The 15,827-nt window shown below is 42.3% G+C and overlaps 1 protein-coding gene across 1 annotated transcript in view; it reads left to right on the top strand.

Annotated features, from left to right (window-relative positions):
• TAFA2 (TAFA chemokine like family member 2) overlaps positions 1-15,827 on the top strand; it is a 179,867-nt gene that overhangs the window by 149,507 nt on the left and 14,533 nt on the right. Inside the window, exon 3 of the mRNA XM_030215614.1 lies at positions 11,740-11,864. Coding sequence (XP_030071474.1) covers positions 11,740-11,864 — 125 coding nt within the window. The remainder of the gene's footprint in view (positions 1-11,739; positions 11,865-15,827) is intronic.

Raw genomic sequence — 15,827 nt, 5'->3', positions numbered from 1 at the left:
CCCTTGCCACGGGTGCTGAGCACCCAACCCCCCCCCCACCCAAAACCCACTACCTACAAATGTACAACACTACCATAGCTCTTAGGGGTGAAGGGGGCACCTACATGTGGGTACAGTGGGTTTTGGAGGCCTCCCATTTACCAGCACAAGTGTTACAGGTAGGGGGGATGGGCCTGGGTCCACCTGCCTGAAGTGCACTGCGGTACCCACTAAAAGTGCTCCAGGGACCTGCATACATGCAGGTCTCTAGGACTTGTTGCTGCTATATAACATTGGCACACAAGTTGACACCTGAAGACTAATCTCTCCGAAAACGTCCTTTATTGAAATAAGCACGCTTACTCACAGTTAACTGCAGATCAGAGGTTGTGCCCCACTGGCAACGAGTCTCCCTGGTACTGAGATTAGCAGTAGGTGAGAGCTGGCAGAATGCTGTACAATGCCCCCTTTCAGCCACATTCAAGGTAAGAACTAAGTTCTGTAACGTGGCTAACATGTGAAAGAGATCTAAAACTGGCTTACAAAAATGGCCATTACCTCATGGACTACCGGAAACAAAACAGGGCACACTCTGACCCGGTTAGCAGGGGGGAAAAGCACCATGGGAGTAGAGCCCAGTACCCTACACCCACCACAATGCATTGCTGATGTGACTCTGCAGGGCACCTAACAGAAAAGGTGTCACACTCACCCGAGAGCCACATCACAACCACGGAAAGGCTGTCGGAGAATACAACACATTCTGCTATCATGGAGGTGGGTACGGCATTTGAGGCTGGCATACAGGCTAGCAAAAAAGGTTTTTAGTTTTATTTTTTTAGTATGGGAGGGGGTTGGTGACCACTGGGGGAGTATGGGCGGTCTTCCCCCATTCCCTCCAGTGGTCATCTGGTCATTTGGGGCACCTTTTTGAGGCTTGGTCATGAAAATAAAAGGACCAAATAAACCCGGCGATATACTGCTTATCGCCGTTTTTTTTCCATTATCGCCGAAAGCTGGCTGTCGGAAAATGGCCGGCGATCACTTTCGAAAATGAGCTGGATAATGTCTCTGTATCGCTCCATGGTGCAATCTCACCTTGAGCATTGCATTCAATTCTGGTCACCATATTTAAAAAAAGATATAACGGAATTAGAAAAGGTTCAAAGAAGAGCACCAAAATGATAAAGTGGTTTGGAACTTCAGCTTGGAAAAGAGATGACTGAGGGGAGATATGATTGAGGTCTAAAAAATACTGAGTGGTGTAGAATGGGTAAAAGTGAATCAATTTTTCACTTTTTCAAAAATTACAAAGTCTAGGGGACACTCAATGAAGTTACATGGAAATACTTTAAAAAAACAAAAACAAATAGGACATATTTTTTCATTCAATTAATAGTTAAGCTCTGGAACTTGTTGCTAGAGGATGTGGTAGCAGCAGCTAGTGTATCTGCATTTTAAAAAAAGATTTGGACAAGTTCCTGTAGGAAATGTTCATAGTCTGAGATAGACACAGGGAAGCCACTGGTTGCCCTGGGATTGGTAGCTTGGAATGTTGCTAGTATTTGGTCTTCTGCTAGGTTGGAACAGGGTAACATGGCAGCTCGGAGAATCTGATTATAAACCCAGAGCCTCCAGTTTTGTAACATTCACCAAGGTCCCCAACCATAGATCTTGGACCTTCTGCCATTCAACTCACTGTTCAAAAATATTGTTCAAATTGCAAAATGTAAAGAAAGCAGATGTAAATTTCTACTGTGAACTGACAGTTTCCATTCACTAAATTAAAAAATAAAATGCTTTAATCTAGCTTTGTTATCTGGCCAGTTTATTCATGTTTGTCACAGTCTGCTTTCCTCTGTCTTTTCTTAACTCTCTTTCAAGGGTCCTCAGTCTATCTACCACTTATTCCCTCCCTTTCTGTCTTCTACACTTCCTCTCCTATGTGAGCGCATACAGATGCAGTCCTTTTTGGGGTGTTAACGGGGTACCTGACGCTTAGCATAAATTCTAACAGGAGAAGGTCTCTGGTAATACTAGCTTTACCCCCCTGTTTACAAAGCCACACAACAATGCTGACACAGCCCATTCAAAGTGAATGGGCTGTGTTGACTTTACCACACCAGCAGCCGCTAGTGCGGCTTTATAAAGAGTGGGAGTGGGGGTTAATAAGTGAAGTGTCAGAATCAAATAAGTTCCCTGTTATCCTTAGATCCAAGCTCACCATGCCCTAAATAATAGAAAGAACTCCACAACCAAGTGTTATAAAAATAATGTGCATTTATTTACAATAGCTGCAAAGATAATGTGCAGTCTTATCATAGAAACAGCTCAGAATAAACACACCTCAATCCCTAAGCTAGACTCTTAAGTAAAAGAGTCACACTGAGTCCACAGTACTTATACAAAAGTATATGGCACACACACAACCTGATGCAAACTTCTAGCTGGTGGCAGCGTGTTCCTCAGTTCCTCAGATGCTCAATCAGCTTCAGTACAGATCTGCTTCTTGGTTAGAATGTCAACACAGCAGACAGCAGCATCAGATAAGAGCCCCTATTTATATAGACATCATGGACCTCAGCTGTGCTAATGATGTACATTCTGACTTTGGGGTGATAAACACAACTTTGTTTACCCCAAATATTGTGGCTTCAAGAGATAACTGATTGTCTCACTGGCACGACAATGAAGGAGTCATCTTGATAAGAAGCCAGAGTTTCATAAACAATGTACAGTGTACCAGCCACAGTGTCTCTCCAGCTTCTAGGGTAATTCCAAGTGTTGTTGGCTGTTTTGGCCATGACGTTGATGCTGATAAAAAACCCTTGTTATTCTAGCACATCGTGACCCTTGTCTGCAGTCTTTGACTGTATGCAAAGTTGCACCTTCAACAAATAATAGGCTTTGCATTGAAAGATGGAATAAGCTTGAATATTCATTTTGAAGTCAGGTTTTTTTTTTTTTTTTTAGTTCCAATATTTTTATTGTGTTTTATAAATGATAACAAATGGCTAAAATAAAGCAATTAGCCAGCTTAACAAGTTAACAGTAACAAGCATCAGCATACATGTTCAAGTTAGGGCAAGTCTGGGATTATTTCGATAACAGATCATAATCATAAGTCACAGGAGTAATACATAATTTCAATTCTGACAAAGGTTATTACGTAGTGAGTTTAGTAAAGGAGACCATATTTTGTTGTACTTAACAAGTGAGTTATGTTTTTCAGCCGCAGCATATTCATATTTAGCTAAAATACACACAGAATTCCACCATGATAAATAAGTTACTTTGTCAAGATCTTTCCAACAAAAGAAAAGTGTTCTAAGGGCTTGATGTAACATTAAATCCAGTAATTGTGCTTGATATTTGTCTATTGATGATTGTAACATTAGTGATCCACATATAACCTATATTATATGATAAAACATCTTGAATATTCAAGGTGGAAGATATTGTGTCCCATACAGAATTCCAATATTCTTGAATATGTGGGCAAGAATAGATGATATGTTTAAGATTTCCAACATCTTTTTCACAGGTCCAGCATTTATTCACACTGTTTTTTGGTTTTATTGTGTTCAATTTGGCGAGTTTAGCAGGAGTCCATAGGGCTCTGTGTGCTAAGTAGAACATAGATTGTGAAATGGACGCTGATTTGGTGGTATGAGTAATTTTAAACCAAAATTTTTCCCAAGTTGTTTCATCTAGTTGGGCATTTAGATCGCATTCCCATGATTGCATGGTATTAGTAGGTTCTTTGAATTTAGCTAACTGTAGTATTTTGTACCATTTAGATGCGACTTTTTTTGGAAGTCATAAAAGACTTGCAAAGTTGCCAACAAGAAGGGTAATCAGTAGTTAATTTTTTTATATCTACGGAATTAGTTACACAGTGTTTGAGTTGAACCCATTTGTAGTATTGAGAACTTTTAAGACCATATTTTATACTTATTTGGGCAAAAGGTAGCCAAGAATTATCTTTTATAACATCATTGAGAGTCCATATACCAGCTTTTTTCCAAGTATTCCAATTTATGTAACAATTGTTAATTTTGAATTTTGGATTGTACATAGTATGTGTTATGGGATGTGTGACAACTGAATCAAGTTCATTAAAAACAGTTCTAAGAGTTTTAAACAAAACATTAGAAGAAACATTAGTCTTTTGAGACCAAGGGAAGAAATGTGTGGGTGTGTCTGGTTGCTTTAGCATTTCAATCTGGAACCATGATGAGGTGTTGAGTTGTTCTTTATCATACATAAATGCTGAGGTTTGCTTTAGGAGAAAAGATATGTGATAATCATAGAAACTAGGAAAATTGACACCACCTTTTAGTGGACATGCCTTCAATTTTTTAACTGAAATTCTAGGTGTTTTATTATTCCATAAAAATTGTACTAATTTAGCTTCAACCTTCTTATATGTTGTTGGATTTAGTAACATAGGTAGCGTGCTAAGAATGTAGTTAATTTTTGGCACTATCATCATTTTTATGGTTTCTAGTCACCAATTAAGCCTTAATGGTGACCATTTTTGAGTTAGTAATTCAGTAATTTTAATTATATTTTCAGAGTTATATTTAATAGTGTCCTCAATAGTGGGGCCAAATAAAACTCCCAAATACTTAATTTGATTATCATTCCATTGAAAATTATATTGTTGAATAATATGTTTCAGATGAACACAATTTATGGGCAAAAGTTCCATTTTTGTGGTATTTAATTTATAACCGGATATTTTGGCATATTTAGATATTAAACACAGTATGTGAGGGATTGATGTAGGAGAGGTGAATAGTAGGACATCATCTGCATACGCGGCTAATTTAATGTTTTGTTGACATCAAACTATCACAGAAGAAGACAATAAGATGTTTTCTAAAAAAATCACAATAGACGAGATTAATATAGCTATCCTAAACATGGCGACAAAAAAGGCACCCGGACCGGATGGTTTACCAATTGAATTCTATTCAGCCTTTAAGTCTATATTATCCCCAATTTTATGTGATTATTACAATTACATGATAGAAACTGGTAATATAAAAGGCACTTTTACTGAAGCCAATATTATTGTGCTATTGAAACCTAATAAAGATCCCAGTTCTGTGCAAAACTATAGACCATTATCTTTAATAAACTTGGATGCCAAGATATTTGCCAAAATTGTTGCCGAGAGATTACAACTTTTCCTACCTAAAATCATACATCCGGATCAAACGGGTTTTATAAATGGGAGATCCTCCTCAGATAACAAAAGAACTTTCTCTAACATACTAATGCATGGACAAGAAACATTAGATCCTTTGGTTGCAATAGGATTAGATGCTGAAAAAGCATTTGATCGTGTAGAATGGCCATATTTGTTCAAAGTACTACAATGGTATGGTTTATCTGCACAATCAATCAATATAATTAAAGTCCTGTATACCTCCCCAACTACATTTATTCAAATTAATGATGTAATTTCTAAGCCTTTTACACCAACAAGGGGCACTAGACAGGGTTGTCCCTTATCTCCATTATTATTTAATATAGCCCTTGAACCATTATTAACAGCGATTCGTCAACACCCCCTTATCAGTGGCGTTAAAATGAAGTCAGGTTATTAATTCTGGATAGTGCCATGTATTATAATCCCACATATCTTTGTTATTTAGGAACACATACAGTGCCTTATAGTGCTTGTTTTGCTCGTACACCTACATCTATTTCTTATTTTAATCTTTTCCTTTCAACTTTTCCCATCTATTTTGCTGCATATCTGCTCAGGTTTCATTCATTCTTTCTATCCAATCTTCCTCTGTTTACTACATCTACCTACAGCTTTCCATATTCCTCACCCTGGCCCTCCTATTTCTTATCCTATGAATTCTTAGTTTTTATGCTAATACTCCCCTCCTTCCAGCTTCTCATCCCTCTCCTCTCCTTTATCCAGCACCTCCTCTTCTCTCTCTTTTCCCCTCTATAAAGAACATCTCTCTCTCTCTTTTCCCTCCTATGCCCAGCATCTCCCTTTCCCCTTCCATTCAGTATCTCAACTCTCTCTTTCCACCTCCATCTAGCATTTCCCCATAATCCTACTTTGCCCCACCTGTATCCAATATCTCCACTTTCTCCTCTACTCCTATGACCAACATCCCCCTCTCTGTTCCTATTCCTGTGCAACATCCACCATTTTCTCTTTGCTATCTGACTCCCTCCCATGTGTGGTAATGCCTGCACTACCACACACTGCCGATGATGGACCTAGTTTCACCCTGAAGAACAGGAAGTGACTTCAGAGGTGGGTCGGACCAGAATCTGCACTGGTAGAGCATGTAGAGTGGGGCTAAATGGGCAGTATTCACAATGGAGAAGGATAGTTAGTGGGGTTCCTCAGGGGTCTGTGCTAGGACCACTGCTTTTTAATATATTTATAAATGATTTAGAGATGTGAGTAACTAGCGAGGTAAGTAAATTTGCTGATGACACAAAGTTATTCAAAGTCATTAACTCGTGACAGGATTGTGAAAAATTACAGAAGGACCTTACGAGACTGGGCGGCTAAATGGCAGATGACGTTTAATGTGAGCAAGTGCAAGGTGATGCATGTGGTAAAAAAGAACCCAATTTATAGCTACGTCATGCAAGGTTCCACGTTAGGAGTTATGGACCAAGAAAGGGATCTGGTTGTCGTCGTCGATAATACACTGAAACCTGCTCAGTGTGCTGCTGTGGCTCGGAAAGCGAATAGAATGTTGGGTATTATTAGGAAAGGTATGGAAAACAGATGTGAGGATGTTATAATGCCGTTGTATCGCTCCATGGTGCGACCACACCTTGAGTATTGTGTTCAATTCTGGTTGCCGCATCTCAAGAAAGATATAGTAGAATTGGAAAAGGTGCAGCGAAGGGCAACTAAAATGATAGCGGGGATGGGACGACTTCCCTATGAAGAAAGACTAAGGAGGCTAGGGCTTTTCAGCTCGGAGAAGAGACGGCTGAGGGGAGACATGATAGAGGTATATAAAATAATGAGTGGAGTGGAACAGGTGGATTTGAAACGTCTGTTCACACTTTCCAAAAATACTAGGACTAGGGGGCATGCGATGGAACTACAGTGTAGTAAATTTAAAACAAATCAGAGAAAATGTTTCTTCACCCAACGCATAATTAAACTCTGGAATTCGTTGCCAGAGAACGTGGTGAAGGTGGTTAGCTTAGCAGAGTTTAAAAGGGGTTAGACGCTTTCCTAAAGGACAAGTCCATAAACCACTACTAAATGGACTTGGGAAAAACCCACAACTCCAGGAATAACATACAGTGGGGGAAATAAGTATTTGATCCCTTGCTGATTTTGTAAGTTTGCCCACTGACAAAGACATGAGCAGCCCATAATTGAAGGGTAGGTTATTGGTAACAGTGAGAGATAGCACATCACAAATTAAATCCGGAAAATCACATTGTGGAAAGTATATGAATTTATTTGCATTCTGCAGAGGGAAATAAGTATTTAATCCCTCTGGCAAACAAGACCTAATACTTGGTGGCAAAACCCTTGTTGGCAAGCACAGCGGTCAGACGTCTTCTGTAGTTGATGATGAGGTTTGCACACATGTCAGGAGGAATTTTGGTCCACTCCTCTTTGCAGATCATCTCTAAATCATTAAGAGTTCTGGGCTGTCGCTTGGCAACTCGCAGCTTCAGCTCCCTCCATAAGTTTTCAATGGGATTAAGGTCTGGTGACTGGCTAGGCCACTCCATGACCCTAATGTGCTTCTTCCTGAGCCACTCCTTTGTTGCCTTGGCTGTATGTTTTGGGTCATTGTCGTGCTGGAAGACCCAGCCACGACCCATTTTTAAGGCCCTGGCGGAGGGAAGGAGGTTGTCACTCAGAATTGTACGGTACATGGCCCCATCCATTCTCCCATTGATGCGGTGAAGTAGTCCTGTGCCCTTAGCAGAGAAACACCCCCAAAACATAACATTTCCACCTCCATGCTTGACAGTGGGGACGGTGTTCTTTGGGTCATAGGCAGCATTTCTCTTCCTCCAAACACGGCGAGTTGAGTTCATGCCAAAGAGCTCAATTTTTGTCTCATCTGACCACAGCACCTTCTCCCAATCACTCTCGGCATCATCCAGGTGTTCACTGGCAAACTTCAGACGGGCCGTCACATGTGCCTTCCGGAGCAGGGGGACCTTGCGGGCACTGCAGGATTGCAATCCGTTATGTCGTAATGTGTTACCAATGGTTTTCGTGGTGACAGTGGTCCCAGCTGCCTTGAGATCATTGACAAGTTCCCCCCTTGTAGTTGTAGGCTGATTTCTAACCTTCCTCATGATCAAGGATACCCCACGAGGTGAGATTTTGCGTGGAGCCCCAGATCTTTGTCGATTGACAGTCATTTTGTACTTCTTCCATTTTCTTACTATGGCACCAACAGTTGTCTCCTTCTCGCCCAGCGTCTTACTGATGGTTTTGTAGCCCATTCCAGCCTTGTGCAGGTGTATGATCTTGTCCCTGACATCCTTAGACAGCTCCTTGCTCTTGGCCATTTTGTAGAGGTTAGAGACTGAGTCTGTGGACAGGTGTCTTTCATACAGGTGACCATTGCCGACAGCTGTCTGTCATGCAGGTAACGAGTTGATTTGGAGCATCTACCTGGTCTGTAGGGGCCAGATCTCTTACTGGTTGGTGGGGGATCAAATACTTATTTCCCTCTGCAGAATGCAAATAAATTCATATACTTTCCACAATGTGATTTTCCGGATTTAATTTGTGATGTGCTATCTCTCACTGTTACCAATAACCTACCCTTCAATTATGGGCTGCTCATGTCTTTGTCAGTGGGCAAACTTACAAAATCAGCAAGGGATCAAATACTTATTTCCCCCACTGTATATAGAATGTTTGTACATTTGGGAAGCTTGCCAGGTGCCCTTGGCCTGGATTGGACACTGTTGTAGACAAGATGCTGGGCTTGATGGACCCTTGGTCTTTTCCCAGTGTGGCATTACTTATGTACTGTGAAGATGAGGCTATGGTGAAGATGAAGCTCCCACCTCAGGATCTAAGGTCCCTCTTTCACTCAGGGTGAGCTGGTTCTCAGTATGCAGATTTCATGCAAATTAGTCTACTACCCCTTTCTGCTCAGGGTGACCTGCTTCTCAAAAGGCAAACACAGTCCGGTCTCACCCATAGGATATTTCTCATACAAATCTTTTATTCCCCCTTCCTGGGGCACACTTCTTCCAGCTTAAAACACTTTTACAAGCTTAAACAGTCCTTCCAGCTTAAACATTTCTTCCTACCCAGTTCACCACCAGTCCAAAGGGCTCAGCCAGTACTTCACATGGGGACCTCCTGCTTCAACTACCAGCTCTCTTCTTCTGCTAAGTACATAAGTAATGCCATGCTGCTAGCTCTCCTCCCCCCCCCCCCTCACCACTCAGGTGGGGTATTAAGTGTTTAATGGCCAAACAGGACCCAGCCCATAACCTGCTGCACCTGTTTCCACCTCCAGGACTCTCCCCGGTCCTAGCGACCTCCAGCTATACCTCCCCTTACTGGCTCCCTTCAGCGACTCACCCAGCCCTTCTCCCTGGACATTTTAGGGGAACCGTGCCCTCTAGGGGCCTAACCAGGATAGGACAGCCTCTCCCTTCTCACATACCCCCACACTTAAGATAATTGCTGCTCAACCTCAGCAACTCTGTAAGCCTTTTCCACTGAGGAGCAGCAATTTTTCCAAGAGGGCATATACTTTTCCAGGCTCATCCCTGTTCTATTCCTGGGCCTCACCAACCCCCATCTAGGCTCCTCACCCCCCCCCCTCTTAGCACATCCCATGGCCCTGGGCCCTTCCCATTCACCAGGCCTTGAGGGGCTCCCACTGCAGCGGGCCCTACCTGACCCTCTTCTCCTGAAGCCCCCTCCTACCTCTTGGGCACCCGACGCTACCATGAGCCCTCCGAGAAAGGGGTCACCTAGCCCGCCCCAGGTTCCTTATCTTTCTCTCAGCACCTCACATGGCTCGGGCCCTGCCCTTTCCCTGGGCGCCCACCTATACCATGATCCCTCCGAGAAAGGGGTCACCTGGCGACGGTTTTGGGACTTTTTTACAGCTGGTTCTATCAGACCCTTATCCCCTGCAAGTCCCCAAAACCTGGTTCTTAATGTCCAGCTTTCATAGATCCTCTCCAGCGGTAATTGACTCAGGTGAGTGCTCTTGCCTTCTCCTCTCTGGCTTGAACTTTTCTCCGGCTTCTCAGGCCTCCATCCTTCCTGGCCGTCCGATGGGGGTGCAGCCTGTAATCACACAAAACAAGATCCAAGTGCGGCCTGTTCACTCTCCTGGCCCCCTCACTTGTGCTGCACCTCCCCCTGTGTGTCCCCCCTTCCTCCTGGGAAGGGGTTTGTGGCCTCCTCCATCCCCTACAGCCACTCCCAAACCTCCAGTTCTCACTTATGTATCCACTCTCACCTCCCCCCAAGGTACCCTTTACCTGGGGTAGGTGAGCAAAGCGCTTTTGCTAGTGTTGGCACCCTCAACAGGCTTCTGGAACCATGGCCTCTGTAACCTCCAAGCGCACCTCCATTCACGCCAACCCCTCATCTGGTCTGATTAGGAATCCAACTGCTCCCACGTGGATGTTCAGTGCTGATCCCACCACTGCCACCCATTGTGAAGATGAGGTTATGGTGAAGATGAAGCTCCCACCTCAGGATCCCAGGTCCCTCTTTCACTCAGGGTGAGCTAGTTCTCAGTATGCAGATTTTATGCAAATTAGTCTACTACCCCTTTCTGCTCAGGGTGACCTGCTTCTCAAAAGGCAAACACAGTCCGGTCTCACCAATAGGATATTTCTCATACAAATCTTTTATTCCCCCTTCCTGGGGCACACTTCTTCCAGCTTAAAACACTTTTACAAGCTTAAACAGTCCTTCCAGCTTAAACATTTCTTCCTACTCAGTTCAATCTTCCAGCTTAAACACCTGGACACACAGTACTTCCTTGTAACATGAACACCCCAGTCCTTCCTTGTAACCCGGACACCCAGTCCATCCTTGTAACACACAGTTCTTATACCTGGCACTCTAGGGCCTTCTTACCCCAGCCAGCTTCCTTGCTTTGCACCCAGTTCACCACAGCTTCTCTCTGTTTTATTGCCATTGCCACATATCTCAGAAAGCAGCAGTGATAGAGGAAGCAGTAGGCAGAAGAGACGTGTGATACTGAACCAGAGGAGGAGCCATGTCTGCAAGAACTGGGGTGGTAAACCATTTTTGGGTGACATTTACCACTCTGTAATGACGCCTATGATTGTGGGGGATGTTAACAATGGATGCCTGCCTGATAGCATTAGGCCATAGCTTGGTAGCCTAATGTTCCCAGGTAAATAATAACACTGCCTGTGAGGTAGCTTTCAAGCAATTTTATTCTTTTACCATTGGAGTCAGCAGGCTTTTACCACACTTTGATTTCTTCCCTTTTAAATGTTTTCTATGCTTGTATATGCATATTTGATAAAATACATGTGTCAAGTACAACCTTGCCTCACCTATGTCCAAAGTAAGCCCCTGGGAATGCCTAGATACTATCTTTTGGCATTCCTAAATTGTGTGTGTGTGTATCCACATTTAGTTCTACAAGAGCCTGTTTCTGAGTGTAAAGCATTCTTCATACATGTAAGAAGCTTTACAAAATGAACCCTTAAATACTTTTGTAATTTTATATATATTCATTTGTCCCTTTATTCCCTCTGTAGCTGCAATAGTGGAACAGAAGTGGTGGTGCCAGATGCAGCCATGCCTTGAAGGAGAGGAATGCAAAGTTCTTCCAGATCAGAAGGGATGGAGCTGTTCCACAGGCAATAAAGTGAAAACAACCAGGGTGAGTAGTGGAACAATACCTGTAGGTGACAGATAACAGTAATACAGTAAAAGAAAAATCTAATCATATAAAAACAATAGCCAGAAACAACTTATATTTCTATTGAAGCTGGGCTACCTGACATTCATTCTCAGAACAGGATAATTTGCATTTTGTTGACAACAAAGTCCAATGTTCTTGTTTTCTGAAGTCTGTATTATAAGAAGAAAACAAAGAAAAAACTTTAAACTGTCAAGGACCACCAATTAAATTGTGTAACATGTACTCTTCCTCTTTCACTACATACCGTATTGAAAGGCTATTAACTCTCTCGCAGTCCAAAATAGTACAATTCACTTTAATGCTGCTTATGCTATATGGCTCTTAAACCCAACATTTTCCCACTGGAAATTTACTATAACCCTGAAAACCTCCTTGCATATACAGATCATTTAAATGCAAGGGTTCACAGCACCCACCTCATCACTGGTTCTCTAAGGGTTTCAATGCCAATTTACAGACAGTTCTTTACTATAGATTTTTGAATTTCCCCATGGATTATATCTTGATAACTTCCTTATGAGGTGGGTGCTGTAAACCCTTGCATTTAAATGATTTCTATATGCAAGGAGCACTGCTGAGGTTTTCAGGTTTCTAGTAAATTTCCAGTAGGAAAACATTGGGTTTAAGATTGATTGATTGTTTCCACATAAAGTTTAGCCATACAGTTAGTATGCTATATGGCTAGCAGGTTGCAATTTTATGGAAATAATTTCCACTATACTGCTGAAGTTTAGTTCAGATAGAAATGTAATTTTTAGTTAGATTTTTAGAACTTTTTAGTTCAGATATAAATCTAACTTTTCAAAGAAAGAGTGGTGGATACATGGAATGCCCTCCCACGTGTGGTGGAGACGAAAACAGTAATGGAATTCAAACATGCGTGGGATAAACACAAAGGAATCCTGTTTAGAAGGAATGGATCCACAGAATCTTAGTGGAGATTGGGTGGCAACACCGGTAATTGGGAAGCAAAACCACTGCTGGCAGACTGAGCAGACTTCTACGGTCTATGCCCTGATCGTGACTGGATAGATAGGGATGAGCTAGAGTGTAAGTTTTAAGGGGCTTTGATGTTGGCTTCAGAAGTTTTAGTACAAGAACAGTGCTGAGCAGACTTCTACGGTCTGTGCCCTGAGAATGGCAAGGACAAATCAAACTCAGGTATACATATAAAGTACTGCATACCATGTAAAATGAGTTTATCTTGTTGGACAGACTGGATGAACCGTTCAGGTCTTTATCTGCCGTCATTTACTATGTTACGTTCCTTGAAGATTTCAAGGGCTGGCACTGCACTCCTCTTTCCCAAAAAGGGCTGACACTTCATCCTTCTTTCCCAAATGTATGTGATGAATAATGCACTGCATGTTGTCCATGTGTACATCAAAAATTATAATGTGAACAGTATGAAATTTATCATATTTTCTGCACCCAAAAAATTCACATATACCATACAAATACTAGGGATCCACAATCACTTGAAATTACATGTCTCATGTCTCTTCAGGTCAGTTTATTTTGTTCTCAAAATGACAGGAAAAAACTGAAATTTCAGGGGGGTTTTCCCCTAAGATGTTCATAGTGGGATAGATTCTATATATGGCACCTTAAAAATCCGCGTGGTAAAAAATATGCCTAGGCATATTCCCCAAAATACCCCTAAATTTTATAGAATAGGCTTAAATTTCCATGCGGTACATAGAATTACACTGAGCACCTCTCCATGTGTCCAAATTTGGTCACGTCTATTTAGGCCATGTTTTACTTGGCGTAAATTCCAATACCTAAATTAGGCACAGAGAAGGTGTATTCTATAATAATGTGCATAGATTTTAGAAATGTCCATGTCCCACCCGTACCACGTCCATAACCCTTCCCCCTTTTCATCTATGCAACTTAGAATTTACACGCAGCACATTACAGAATTTGTGCACATAAATCTCAATTCATGCCAATTAGTGCTGATTATTGCTTAGTAAAATCCAATTAACAGTGCTGATTAGCTTGTTAACCAACTAAGTTACATGCATTGTTATAGAATGTTATAGAATATGCTCTGATGTCTGCATGGAAATTAAGGCGCGATATATAGAATTTGGGGGAATGTGTACTCTTCAAGAGACAGAGAGCAAGCAATTTTTGCGAAGAGTGCACACTATCAAACATATAAACGGCGAGTGACCGTATTCACTCGCAAATGCACAGTAGAGACTTCCCTCTCTGCCCCACCCCCGCTTCAATACGTGATGATGGGGCGGGACAGAGAGGGAAGTCTCTACTGGCATGCTGCAGATGTCGGAACCGCTCCCCCTCCCCCGGAGTCGCCGCCGCCCCTCCATCTGGCCCGAGCACTATGAACTTACATCAGCACGCAGCAGCAGGCACATCAGCAAGGCTGCCATCGGGGCGGGCTTCCTTCTCTGCCTTTGACCCGCCCTCGCCGACGTTAGGTCACATGAGGGCGGGACACAGACAGAGAAGGAAGCCCGCCCCGACGGCAGCTTTGCTGATGTGCCTGCTGCTGCGTGCTGATGTAGGTTTACAGTGCTGCTTAGGCCGGGTGGAGGGGGGGCGGCGGTGGCGACTCGGGGGGGGGGGCTCGGAAACCCCCCCATTTTCAATGGCTAGTAAGCATAGAAAGCACACTCTTTCTTGACAGTGTGCGCAGGCATAAATCGATGTGCGTGAGCAAACAGAGCACACATGAATGTAATATTTGAAAAAAATGCACACCCTTTCTTAAAGACTGTGGCCTCTTTGGGAATAGTGTACACTTTTCGAAAATAGAGCACTGTCTTTGAATAAATGGCACACTGTTTTGGAAGAGCATTCAGTGTTTCGGAGGGGTCTACTCTCTTGTTGAAAGAGTGCCTACTTTTATTGATATTGCTCTCATAATGAAAATATAGGAAATAATTCCTGAACAATATGAAAATTCCCATAAATGGCATTGAAAATGATACAGAATGAAAATGTAAATGCTCCACACCCCTAACAAATACTGAAAGGTGTTATTGCTTTTAAACAATATCTTGATATTCATTTTCTTACCTCTAACAATTTTGAGAAAACTGAATGTGTTTCATTGAATGCAAAACCACAACATCAAATAAAAGCCATACCTCTCTTTTGTCAATATATAAAATAATTTTTTTCCATAAATATTTTAAGACATAGATAACTCATATCATTACTACTGTTCCTTCAACCCATGAGGATTAGGTGGGTTACAAATAACCTGGAAAAGAATAAAACAGAATCTCAAATGTCAAGTTCAAAGAAATGATAAGACAGGGACAAAAATGAGTTATTTCTCCAGGGTCCAGCTCACAGATATTTGACATCCTACTATAACCTTCAGCTGTGCACATCTCATCCCCCCAGGGGAGCATTAAGCCCTTCTTCCATAGTCCATCATCTCCCTTTCCTTTCCCTATCCCTGTATGGTGGGAGGGGGATTAGTGAGAAAGTCATTGCAGGGTTATGAGCGGTGGTGGGGACTAAGTAAATGAGTGAATGGATGGGAAGTTATGAGTGCCAAAGAAGCTGAGTAAGGAAGTAGATAGATGCTTGAGTAGCAGGGGTTTGAAGTGAGTGATTTTATGGGAGGTAAAGAGTAGCATGAGGTCTGATTGAGTAAGCATATGGGGGGAATATGAGTTGAAAGAAGCTAAATGAGTAAGTGGATATGAGTTACAATTTTGGGAGAGCTGAATGAGTGGATGGGGCACTTATAATTGGTGGGGTGGAATGAATGCAAGGGAATACTGTGGGATAGTGTCTGGGGGAGGGGGTCTGATTTGACTTTGGTGGAGGGACCGAGTGCTGGGTAAGTCTGTCAGCTCATCCCTTCTATGTGTTCCCTTCCTCCTCTTCAATTCCCTTTCCCTCTCCCTCTTCAATTCCCCTTTCCTTCTCTAC

The sequence above is a fragment of the Microcaecilia unicolor genome, chromosome 10 (assembly GCF_901765095.1).
Source record: "Microcaecilia unicolor chromosome 10, aMicUni1.1, whole genome shotgun sequence".
NCBI lineage: Eukaryota > Metazoa > Chordata > Amphibia > Gymnophiona > Siphonopidae > Microcaecilia > Microcaecilia unicolor.
Note: the sequence above shows the minus strand (reverse complement) of the source record. Positions and strands in the feature narration are given on the sequence as shown.